The 13,102-nt window shown below is 39.8% G+C and overlaps 1 protein-coding gene across 6 annotated transcripts in view; it reads right to left on the bottom strand.

The window, feature by feature from the left end:
• NAV2 (neuron navigator 2) overlaps positions 1–13,102 on the bottom strand; it is a 380,173-nt gene that overhangs the window by 16,477 nt on the left and 350,594 nt on the right. For all 6 annotated transcript variants that reach the window (XM_009098722.4, XM_050974858.1, XM_050974860.1 and 3 more), the window contains 7 exons: positions 10,879–10,931; positions 9,596–9,619; positions 9,412–9,486; positions 6,059–6,142; positions 5,347–5,458; positions 4,226–4,371; positions 1,443–1,615 (listed from right to left, as the gene is read on the bottom strand). In XM_009098722.4, coding sequence (XP_009096970.2) covers positions 1,443–1,615; positions 4,226–4,371; positions 5,347–5,458; positions 6,059–6,142; positions 9,412–9,486; positions 9,596–9,619; positions 10,879–10,931 — 667 coding nt within the window. The remainder of the gene's footprint in view (positions 1–1,442; positions 1,616–4,225; positions 4,372–5,346; positions 5,459–6,058; positions 6,143–9,411; positions 9,487–9,595; positions 9,620–10,878; positions 10,932–13,102) is intronic.

Raw genomic sequence — 13,102 nt, 5'->3', positions numbered from 1 at the left:
TGGGTTTCCCTGAACTGCTCTGGAGGGCTTTGGAACTCTACACCTATTCAAGCATGATAAATTCCTGCTCGCTTTAAAGAACTTGAGCTTAAAAAAAACTTGGTGGCATTTTTCTTCCCTCCACCCACAAAAGAAAAAAAAAATCTGAGTAAGTAATGACATTTCAGCACATTTGTAACTGTATCTGTACAAAGATCCCCACACAGCTGCACGCTTTAAGAGAGATTTTACCTAACATGTCTTTCCCTAAATCAGCTTCATGAGAGATGTTTTCCCCACCAAAAAGCCAATAAGCCAAGACACACCAGTTTCACTTGTGCTCTATCCTTTCCCCAGTTCACATATTGACTCTTTGTTCATGTTTATCCTTTGGGCTTCCATAGCAAGGTGAGATGTAGCCACACAGCATTTTGGCTGATGACAGATGGGATCATCATTTGACAATTTTCTGGCCTGAGAGTTGTAAAGCACAACTTGCTTTTTGTCACCAGAAACACACTGAGTTAGGCTCAAGAGACAGAAGAAGCTTTGAAACAAAAAAATCATGGGGGATTATCTTCTGCTACTGACATTTCATCACTGTTATACAGCTGGAAACTATTGCTATTGTTTTCACTTCTTCATGTGAAAAAAAGTGGAGGGGAACTACTCCAATCCATTTGTTCTGAAATCAGGCTGGAAGCTCTGCATGACCTCCCAAGGTCAGGAGGCTGTCTGCTAATTACAGATTTCACAATACTGCCTGCTACAGCTTTCTGTATTTATTTATTTACCCTGCTCAAGTGACAAAGCTACTGATGAAATTAACATAAAAGCTGTTTTACTAAATTTTCCACGAAGATTCTAAAATGTGAGCTCAGACTGAAAACAGCACGGCAAGGGAATTGTTAAACTTTATTTCCCAGGTGGCCATGGAAAGGACCAGGCACAGGAGGCTGGGAAGCTACAGAAGGAAAGAGGAGGGGATCATCTCCATCCACCAGGCACAAGCAGTTAGATGAGTTCATCTGTATCACTAAACCACAGTGTTTGATTTCCTTTCCTTTATCTGGATTTGTCAATAGGATTGGGAACTTCTCACGGCAGATGAACACAGTATGTGCTGTGTTTAGACAAGAGAAACAAAATCCCAGATTTGACCTGGTTTGTTTAATTAACAGCAAGAGATCCAATTAATCTGGCACCTCAAGGTCACCCTGGTTATAAATATTCTTGATACTCAGTGCATTCTGCTGAGAGAGTAACCCAATGAAATATTTACACCTCAGTACTGATGCAATGATTTTTGGCTTCCTGGACACTAATGGAAAGGTACTGGGCTGGGAGTCAGCTCATGCATCTTTGAATCTCTGAATACATGAATTCAGCATTTCTGTCCTCTACCAATGCAGCAAGAAGCCTTCCGTGCCATTTTCTGTCCAAAAATTACAAAAGTCACTTACAGGGAATTGGAATGGGAAGCTCTCAGCAGCGGTGTTGAAACAGTGGTGTTGTGGTGTGGTAGCTTTGGTGAGGAAGGTAAGGAAGAATCAGTCATCTCCTCAATGTCTGAATGAGAAGATGCTGACTTGGGAGATTTCTTTTTCCCAAAAGCTTGTTTGAAGGAGCTGCGTAACTGGAAAAAATAAAAAAAAAAAGACCACAGCAGCAGGTCCATCATTAAGAGTGAAACCAGGCAAAAAAGTCCCACAGAGTAAAAACTCTCAACATGCAAATACTCCAGATGCTACAGCCATACTCACATACACAGTAACAAGAGTGAAAAACAAAGAAGCTTTTTTTTTCCTTAACTATTTTATCAGATTAATAAGGTCAATAGGAGTGGCTATGGATGCTTCCTATTTTTTAAGAGCTATATGACAGCAAACTGTGTTCAGTGCAACAAGCTTTTTACAGCAGCGTGGTGACAGCTTGCAGCTGTGCTGGCACGGGGCCCAGCCCAGGTTAATGGTGCTGGAAGGGTTAGTGGTGTCAATGGGGGGTTAGCTTTGTAGCTCTGAGTTTAAAGTAGCTCCTCCTTACCTCATTGACCTGCCGGAAGAAGTGCAAGCAAAAGGAAGTGGGGGAAGGAAAAAAGACATGTTTTAACAGATAAAGCCACTGATAAGGGAAGTTTTGGATTTCTGAGACAAACACGACCAATGATTAACAAAGACAAACAGTTACTTTAAAACCAGAACCTTGTACTTTCCAAAACCAGGTGTCTCACACCACATACAGCCATTGTTTTGCATTACCTGAGGAAGACACCAGATCCAAACTCTTTCACTATTTAAATGACATTTTCTCCTTAGCTCAGGCAGAGTGCTTTGGCTAAGAGCCAAGTTAATACTGTATTTTTCCTTGGAGGAACAGGTATTTCAGCACGTGAAAAGACTGCAACTTCTCTACCTACCTGCAACTGAAATACCCTTTAGTAATGGGACTGCCCTTTTCCAAACAAGAATGAATATTCAAGTCATTAAACTGCTGTGACCCCAAAGTTACAATTCAACAGGTAGTGTTCAAGAAGCATTTGGACAATGTTCTGAGATTTAGGGAGCCCTAAAAGTTAAACCCCCATGGAATCAAGGTCTGGATTTGATGATCCTCATGGCTCCCCTCTCACACTCAGGATACTCCAGGTACACCTCTTAATGCCACTGCAAAAACTGCAAACATACACAGGCTGGCTTAATATGAGCTGAAAACAGTTTTTTAAGCTAGACAAAGACTCCCGCAATGAGAAATGTTGAAACTGATGTTTCAGCTCTGAATGGACATCTGCATTGCTTCTTCACAGAACACAAAGACCGTGGCTGAGAACTTCTTCAGCACTGGTGGAATAAACAATGTGTGAATCAGATTCAACTCACACATTCTTTGTTGAAGCGTTTTAATTTCCAATCTTCATTTCACAGCAGCGATGCACTCATTTTAAATAACAACATTAAAATACTGTCCTGTTTCTTCTACTTCATCAAAACTTTACTTAACTTTATAATAAAAAAATGTTCCCTTAACCTTCTTCAAAAATAGTTACCTGATGAGTGAGAAATGTGGGCTGATGTAAAACCATACCCACTAGGTTACAGTAACAAAAAGTAGAAGCTAAACAAGATTTTAAAAAAGTGTTTATCTTAACCAAGGCTTCATGACAACAAAAGATTTGTGTCACAAACTAAGGGTTGCTAGAAATTTAAAAGTTACAGCAATTTACTTTGTCTATATACTAACATACAGTACAAGAAGGATCTGGATAAGATGCTGTTTCCATTCTACCAATTATTTAAGGGGCAGAGTAGAAATGCTTATTTTGTGAAGCAGCTGGCAATACCTAGAGATACCACAATGAAACCTCTGAGATAAGAGAGAAATAAAAACAAGAACTTGTTCAGGAAGCTCTTTCTTATAGTTCAGGAGTTTCTTTTCTGAGAGAATACTGAACAAATAACTTTTACCAGCTCTAATCACATTTTGCATCTCTACAGATTTATCTGTACACCCAAGAGATCCAGGGAGATTTAAATTCAGTGGGAAGAAAGGGGTGGATTGTTTTACTGACTACAATAAAGGATCTAGGGACTTCAGTCCAGACTACAATCAGGCTAGGTCACTAAGGCAGTTATGGTCTAATTGAAAATGGAGTTGAAGATAATGTACCTTTCCTCCAGTACAGGGTACCTTGTAATAGTACATGACGAGCAAAGAGGGAAAAACGGGAAAGGACAGGTAAGTAATGCAAAAACTTCCAAAAGAGATGTCCATCACCAAAAATTTTTAAAGATCAGTACTTTTTTATGTTATTCTTAGCACTCCAAGTTAATTCTGGACAAAGAGTTCTTAAACTGTTTAATATGTTCACTTATAAGAAAGCCCTATGAGATAAAAACAAAAGAAAACCCACGAGAATGATCTTCTCTTGTCAGTTTGTTTTACTTTAATGACAGATGCCACATTTTCCTTAAGGGACTGGACACCCTATTAGCCAGAACTGATCTTTGACAGCTATTTCTAATTTAAGACTGGCCTTTTAGCTGTCAAGCTAAAATTCAGTCCTATGCAGGGTTAACACAAGGCTATACATCACTTAGAACTCACAGGAGAGTTCACCCAGGATTTAGGCAGTGCACAGTCCTCGTGCTAACCTGCTGCACGAGGCAGGAAGGAGCGGCCGGCTGGATTTCACCCTGCACGTCCTGACAGCTTCACAAAAACCTCACACAGCCTCCTACAACACACTCACCCAGTTCTTCCTCTTCTTCTTCTTGGAGTCGCTGTCGATGTTGCTGCCCACGCTGGAGTGGCTGGTGGCACTGTTAATGCTGGACACGCTGTCCGAGGAGTGCTGCCGCCGGATCCGCAGGTCCGCGGGCTGAGCGGCGCCAGGACCTGGGTGTCAATGCAGGCAGTGCCAAAATCAGCCAGGGAATTTGATCAATGGCATTCATCATGCAGTCCTGAGGCTGCATTTTGGGAAACCAGTGTAACAACATTTGCAGGGGTCCCAGGATGAGGGAAAAGACGAGAAAGTTGATACCATGTTTCAGAAGGCTTGATTTATTATTTTATGATATATAATATATTAAAACTATACTAAAAGAATAGAAGAAAGGATTTCATCAGATGTCACTGACGTGTTCTATGAAAAATCCTTTCCTTAGGATTTTTCCCTCCTGAGAAGTTGAGAGGCCTCAAGAACAAAATGCAAACAATTCTTTGCAAGCCTTCTGATGAAATCCTTTCTTCTATTAGTTTAGTATAGTTTTTAATATAATATATATAAATATTATAAAATAATAAACCAAGCCTTCTGAACATGGAGTCAACTTTCTCATCTCTTTTCTCATCCTATGACCCCTGTGAACAATGCATCAATCAGAAGGCTGGCTAAGAATAGAAAAGGAATGAATAACAAAGGTTTGTCTCTGACCCAGACAGTCTGGACAGCTGGGCTGGGATTGGCCATTAATGAGAAACAACCAGATGAGACCAATCCCAGATCTACCTGCTGCATTCCACAGCAGCAGAGAATCATTGTTTGCATTTTATTCCTGAGGTCTCTCAGCTTCTCAGGAGGAAAAAAATCCTAATGAAAGGATTTTTCATAGAACATGTGGGTGACAAAGCAGCGCTCTGACAATCACGTATCCCAATGGATGGATTGCGTATTTCAAATCCTTGTTGCTTGTGACAAGATTAAAATCTGAGATGCTTCAAACTTCTCCTTCATTAACTTATCACAGTGTAAATTAGTGGGTTACTCTGGTCTCTGGGTAACTCTGATGGTTACATCAGCTATTACCCAGAGGACTGAGCTCTCCCTGGAGAGCCCTGGAGTCTCTGTATGTGGCGCTTGTCTCTCACCTTTGCAGTTGAGCTCAGGAGTGTTGATGACTCCATTGATGGCAGCCTGAGCTGCAGCATTTTGTTTCTTCAGGAGTTCAATTGTCTTCCTTAACTCGTTCAGTTCTGAGTCCTTGAATAAGTGAAAAAACCATATGATAGTACATGGGAGAAGAACACCACAGAAGCTGCTTTTCCATCTAAGTTTTGATAGTTCATAGTGAGTTTATGGAATATATAGGTACAAGGAGGTGAAAATGAGGTTTGGGATACCTGGGGAAGCCCACCCTCAACAGAGGGTGCAAAACAGCTTAGGTATTATGATACCAAAAAAATGCATGTATTCTGTAATGCAGAAATAATGTCTGTTCAAGCATACTGTACAAAATCACAATGCCTCCAGTCTTGTAAGGATTTTTCTTGGTGTTTCTGTCAAACATGCCCATGTATGGATGCATTGGGATGAAATATATTACAGAAATATGCAATACTGAAGACCTGTGTCCAAAGCAACAATTGATAGGAATAACCTGATCAGTTGCCACAAAATCCCAGTGCAGAAAATCAGTGGTTTATACAAATTATTTTTTACATTCTACTGTCACCACAAATGAGGGAGCTAAGTCAAATTGACTTATGTTTGTGATTTTTTCCCCCCACACAACTACAGAAGGAGAATGGGAAGCAAAGCTGGAAACAGAAATGAAGACTTCCAAATCCTTTTGAAGCTTGCCTTTTGCTCTGCTGTCATGGTCAGGCTCTGCAGTCGGATCGTCATGTTCCCCAGGCTCTGCTCAAACGCTGCCACCAGGTGAGCCTGAAACCAAACCACACAGGAGGAGTCAGCTCTCTTCCCCCAAAAAGGAGTATTTCTGCAGGTATTTAATCAGTCCACCCAGTGCACGGCACTGTTTGTTGTGTAAATGGTGCAGAGAAAACAACACTGCTTAAAAAATGTCAAATGAGTAGAGCACACATTATGGAAACTCTTGCCAACAATAAAACACAAATCAAGTTTCTGTAGAGGGAAGAGTCAGGCAGAAATCTCCCTCCAACTAAATCACTATTTTCTCTTGTGGGTGATTAAGGCAGGAAGATGTTGGCAGTCACAGGGGTGGAGGTTCTCACTGTTTATCCCACTAGGAGAACAGATGCTTTGCCAGATGATGCACCTGCATCTAACTCTAAGACTTCTCCCATATTTGAGAACACCTTGCTTCCAGCTTGCTACATATCATCCAAAATTCCTGCTGCTTGGCCAATTATCCTCTTTTTTTTTCCCAAGAAAAGAAAAAAAACATGCTTCCTGGGAAAAAGATGCTACATTCTTCTCCCAAGAAGCACAGAGAACACAGTATCTATTACATCAAAGACATCACCTAGGAATTGAAAAGGACTGAGAAGCAAAAGGAAGGAAAAGTAGATGGGGAAGATGGAAAAGAATGTCAGAAACTCTATTTCTAGAGCCATGACATGGCACTGTTTTATGGGTATTCACATGGATACATAACTGATCACAGGTGTGTTTCAATATGTATTGGTCTCATCAGCCATAATAATCTACACTAACCATTAAAAAATAGCTTCACTTATCTATTAAAAATAATTCTATATGCACAATGACAGGTAAAATGGTGAAATCTTTCCAAGCAGAGACAGATGTTTTCTCACCTAAAAAATACAGAATAGCAAAACCTTTCACAGAGCTATTCCAGACTCATTCAGCAGCAGCACACAGTTGACTCATCCTAAATAACTGTTCTCACATTCACAATGAAAACAAACATGAGCACTACAATAACATGGGGATGTGCAGCTCTCATTCCCATCAGCCCCTATGAAAATAAGCAGAGCTGAGACTGTGAGAAAATGGCAAAAAGTAAATCAAAACCTAACACTACACACGTAGGAAAATCTAAATATTTATTTTAAAAACACAGAGTGCACAGCTTCTGTTGAGGAGGACGAACAGGGAACAACAAAGCTGATATTCAGGGATCCTCAGCAATACTTTTCAAAAGCAAAAAATGAATGGGCAAGCAGGAATGCATGGATTAGTAACAGATACAAACCCTTAATGCCTTGACCTGAGCCATAAAAACCAGCTGCTCTTTCAAAACCGGATCCTGCAATTATTCCTATCTTGAAATTGTTCAGTGAGCTATAGAAAAAAATTTTGCTGGAGCAAAATGTTTTCAAATTCATGCCCTTGATGGCTTGAGAAGCATCAACAACTGCAGTGTCTATGCAGGGAAATTCAGGGGAAAAAACTGTAAATTGAAGAGATTCATTTGAATTGTCCAAGTTTTAATTGCCTTTTTTCAAAAGGAATCATGTCTAAAGGAAATGTCCAAGTGTCTTAACTAACAGCATTTATTAGTCTCAGTCTTTTTTGGAAACAGACCTTGCCTTTTACATGGAAAAAGGATGTTCTCTGGAAAAAGATGGCTAAAGACTGAAATTTAATACTGGGACAGTTATAGCAACATCTCTGTTGCCAATTTATGGACAGATCAGGGGCAGGCTCAAGTCTAAGAAGTTTAAATAGCATGAATAAAACACTGTAAAATTTTAGTAAAGTGACCTAAGCAAAAATGGAATATTATCAAAATAATAAATTATCTGCTTTGTTAGTTTTGGTTGGGTTTTTTTTTTTTTTTTGAGAAAAGCCCTCAAGAAAAACCCACAAAAACCCAAATGACCCCAATCTAAACAAAAACATACAGGAGTGTACACTAAAAACTGCTCTCCACAAAGAGAGTAGTAACCACACAGAAATTCTTGGGCAGATGAAGAGCAGCTGGGCCAGGCAGTGAGCAGCCTGTGCTGAGCACCAGCCCAGTGACCCTGAACTGTGGGAAGGAGAATGCAATAAAGCCAAGGCAGAGCCAAATGAGCTGCTCAGCTGACAAGTCCTTTGTTTGAAGGACACAAGCTGGGTTATTTAACAACACCATTAAAAACCCATGCAAGAAAATCTGGTCCTGCTTTCCCACAAGTAAAAGAATCTTCTGGGGGGAAAGCAATTCCTGTATCCATCCCCTTTGTACTTAAAAGGCAAATATAAGATTTAACTTTTGAAAGATGCTTTAACTGTTTTCTTTTCCTCTTGGGACAGTAACTAAGTGGTTTCATTCAGCCAAGGCCCTTTTATTTGACTTCTCTGTAACAACTGTGTTCTTACTTTTCTGGCCCCATTTTCAAGCTGGATGAAGCACTGTGATGCCTGGAGAGGACACCACAGAATTCCCCTTGAATCTTTCCTGTGACACTGCTCAGGTAGAACCTGTCCTTTCCTGTCCCAAGCTTTGCACTCCCCCAGTTCTGAGAGCTGATGGACAGGGAAGTCCCCTTCAAGCAGCACATGTTCTGATGTTTATTCATTCCCATAAACCAGGATGTCAGGATGATCTGATCTGCTGACTATTCATCTCCAGCTTATTTACTCTGGAATTGCTTATTTTCCTTGCAAGCTTCTGTGCTGCAGATTCCTGTTCTCTGTGACTGCAGCACAGAACACACAAATAAACTTGCTCAGGGTCATACAGTATTGCCTCAGCACCTCCTGGATTCCAAGTTTTTTTTTTCCTGAGTGTCTTAAATTACTTATCCCTCAAATTCCTCAAAAAAGGAACAAGCAGAAGTATTGTCTACACTGACAAAAAGTCAACTATCTCAGGCTTAACTTTAAATCAGTATTATTTATCATGCCATTAAGCCACATCTTCATGCAACAGAAAAACACAATGCATTTCAGTCCAAATTTCTATTAACTTTTATTCCTACCAATTATAATCTTTATCTGCATCTCATCCCACACAAACGTCAGAGCAAGACACTGTAGGTAAAAAAAGACCCTGTCCTCAATGATCTTCCAGTCACTTTTTAAAGAAGATAATTTAGTAGGGCAGAGGATGCTATTTTTGGACACATCCTACACACACATGCAGTTATTTCTTTAAACTCACCAGTAATACAAACTGAATATTATACACACAAAATTGTTTTGTCACTTCAGAAACCTGGGTGGAAATTGTTGCATTAAATGCATTCCAGGTTAAAGTTTGCTCTCAGGGTTGTACTCACATTAGCAGTCAGCTGAGTTGTCAGAGCTGACACTTTTTCTTGGGATGCATCCAATTCCCTCCGCAGCTTGCGAATCTGAGGGTTTGAAGAGAGCACTTCAGTGCATCACAGCAAGGAGAAATAAAACAGCAGGACACACAGGGCACAGTGGCATTTCTGCTTGTCAAAGAGGATGGGCTCTTACCTCTGACTGGCACTTCTCTTCAGGCTGTAAAATAAAAGGAAGCATGTGAGGATATTACAGCATAACCAGCCCGACAAATTTATGCAAATTATCTTTTTGTACTTCAAGAACTCTAATATGAATTCCCTGGTTTGGATTCCCTCATCCATATTCAGTCTAATTTAATCTCCTAATTTATTTTCTCTCAAGGAAAAAGAAAACAGGCTGCTGGAGGTACTTCCTTCTGCAGGAAGGAATTTGGGCTCCACCTCAGCCTGCTGACCAGTGCACCTCTGATCTCAGCCATGGAAGTGTGAAGAAGTCCTGGCTCTGTCCAGAAGGGACTGCACAAGGCTCTGAAGAACCAGGACTTCCACAGAACTTGGCTGATCCTGGACAATTCCCTTCATCCCACACTCAGCTCTCCACGGGAAGGTCACATTTCTGCATTCTGAAGTGATGTGAAAAAAATAAAAAATTAAAAATTCCTCCCACTTGGGTGCTGCCTAGGCACTGTGGCAATGAAAAAGTGAGGACACACAGCCAGCTGTGAGGATGCCAAGTGGATGCACTGACCACTGACCATCCACTGTGGTCAGCATGATAGAATTGTGGCTGCTATGGCCTGTTTCTAACCACAGCCATCAGCTAAGGACAAGGATGGGGCAGGAAGTCACACACTCCACTGTTTCTAAGAAAACATGCCCACTACCAGCCAGCAGGAAAATTACACCCCTCCAAACACACAACTGGGGCCACTTGTGCAGCAAGCACAGGAACCTGGAGCTCTGAGTGCTCCCCTGCTATTTTCAAACTCCAGCAAGCCTTGTTTTAGGATCAGATAACCAAAGTGAATACACACTTGTGGAGAAAATCTTACTGGCACAGTGGCCAAATTACCTTTTTTTTTAGAATTACTAATATTTGTGCATTGAAAAGTGAACTTCTTTAGTAGTAAATCACTAATATAAGAATGGGAAGACTTTATTCAGCAAATTTTGGGATGCTGTAAGTAACAAAGTTCAAATCTCCTCACATTTGTAGCAAAACCTACTTAGCACAGCATAAAACTGAGACTCAAAAAATCAATGGCTGCTTTTAGGCCATTGAAGTTTGTGTTTAATGTGCTAAATATCCACAGGCATCTTCAAGAACATAAACATTCCTTTCCTAGCTAGCATTCAGAACACAGCCAAATGAAAACTGCTTTTTTCCTGCTCCTTGAATGGCAAAACTAGCACAGCAAGATCAGCCAATTCAATAATTTTGATGAATAAATATACACTGAATTTCATTATACTCACTGTGGAATAAATAGATGATGTACTGGACACCAAAGAGAGAGAAGAACCATGCACTAAAGGAAAGAAAATTAACACAATGAATTTAAGTGCACTAACCACAGGGTGGAATCATCATAAATCATCCACTGTAAACCACCAATCTGCTGTAGAAATACTTTCACAAATTTCATCACCCATCACAAACTTAATTATATTATTGGACCAATAATGTACAGTTTGAAGCATGCATTGCCAGCTGATACAATCCATAACCTTAGATTTGGTAAGGCTTTTTTTAAAATTCTCATAATACTTGGTGTTTTTTTGGGAAAATTAGGTGTGGCCAAGAAAGTTTCCAAAAGTTTTGATGAAGGTCTGTTCAAAGATAAATATTTCTCTGGATAGTTTATATTAAAATGCTTGCAAAAGGGCTTACTCAAGATTAAAAAAACCCCAAGAAATGCAGACAGGATTACAAAATTAAATCTAAGTATTTAATCTTCAGTTTTAGATGAGACTGAGGTTTGTTTTGTTGGTTTTTTTTTTTTTAAGTAACTGATCAAGATGGGAATATCCTGAGAAAACCACAACACCCAGCTCCAGTGAGTAACCAGATGCTCCAGGAGAATATGTGGAGGACCCAAGATAAAAAAAAACATTGTCTAATTTTGAATTCTCCTCTAAATGCAGCTGTATCTTCCTTCTGCTGACTTAAGGGAGCTGCATCAGTGCATCAATGAGCCCACTGTTCCTTTTCCCTGCAGGGTTTCTTGGTCTTTCTTTAAAGCAAGGACATTTTTTTAACAAGGCAAAGTTTGTTCTCTCATAAAAAAAAATTAACAGTGAAAACATAGCTACAAAACTTCCTGGAAAAGGATGAGTTTCAAGCAATTTTTGGATTTTAATTCAATAAAGGACATTCATATACACTGATGACCTAGATGATCTGCAGAGGTTCCTTCCAACCCTAACTCTTCTGTGATTCTCAAGGCTGTTGCCATCCTGTTACTCAGGCATCAGGATTTACATGTAAATATAGCACCATTTCATTCTTTATTACACTATTGAAAAAAGGACCTGAAGCTATTCTTTCTGCTGCTGAAACATGCAAAATTACTTTTTCCTCATTTTTATTTTTAGAAACAAATAGTACTGAACTGAAACTTTTGTTCAAAATTTGGGTAACTGAACACAAATCATACGAAATAGCATAAAATCACTTTTTCTTTCTTCTAAGTCCTCCAGCAAAAAAAAAAAAAAAAAAAAAAGTTTAGAAAAGCTGCCATTTTGCTTTAATTACCTAGTGCAATTCTACATTTGTAATAAATGGGTTCTGCTTTCCCACTGACATTATGTCCTAAGGCAATACAGGAAAGAGAAGTAAACAAGGTCTAAGTTGGCTTCTGAAGGAATTTAAGATAATTTAGAAAACCCACAAGAAAGTTAAAAAAAAAAAAAAAAACCCTCACACCCATTTGCTTTCTCTGGGTAATCATATTTTCAATTAAAATGATCTTTCTAGTTACACATTAAGGACTATCCTGCACTAAGAACATAAAATGAGTGGTGTGAGTCAGAGCCAGGCTCTGTCTAATGGTGCTCCAGCCCTGGCTGCAACCACAGCCCATGTTTACTGAAAAGAAAGAAAAGAGGAGACAGATACACTGTGATTATTCCCCAGGTACATCTCTGCAGCTTCTGGGAATCAGCAGAGATGCAAATTCCAGGGGTGGAAACTGCAGTCAGACCATTATTTTGGCTGCTGTGACCTGTCTACCATTAACTCCCTCAACTGCTACTGAATCCACTGACATGAAAAGCTCTCTTGTGCTCAGAAATGTGATTCTTTACACTTGTTTCAGACCTGCTGCTGAATCAGTAAGTTCCTTGAGTGCCTCCAGGCCATTGTGCTAAGAGAAGGAATGGATGACCAATCTCTTCATAACAAACAAAAATTCAATACACATCCCTTCAGCCATCACTTTCCATGCTGAAGACTTCTGTTTTAACTTTCTATCACAGATGTTCTGTGCTTAAGATCTCCTTCTCACTTTTCTTTACTTGCATTTACCCCTTAAGATTTTCAAGATGGAAAGCCCAAAGTGAGGCAATATTGCACAAGGCCACAAATGGACCCACACAAGGAATATAATATTATTTTCTGGTCTGCCTCCCTATGTTCTTCCTTGTTGAATTGTTTTCCTAATAGAGATGTAACCAAAAAAGAGCCCTACCAACTGGCCAG

The sequence above is a fragment of the Serinus canaria genome, chromosome 5, assembly GCF_022539315.1.
Source record: "Serinus canaria isolate serCan28SL12 chromosome 5, serCan2020, whole genome shotgun sequence".
Lineage (NCBI taxonomy): Eukaryota > Metazoa > Chordata > Aves > Passeriformes > Fringillidae > Serinus > Serinus canaria.
This window is presented reverse-complemented; position numbering and strand designations above follow the sequence as displayed.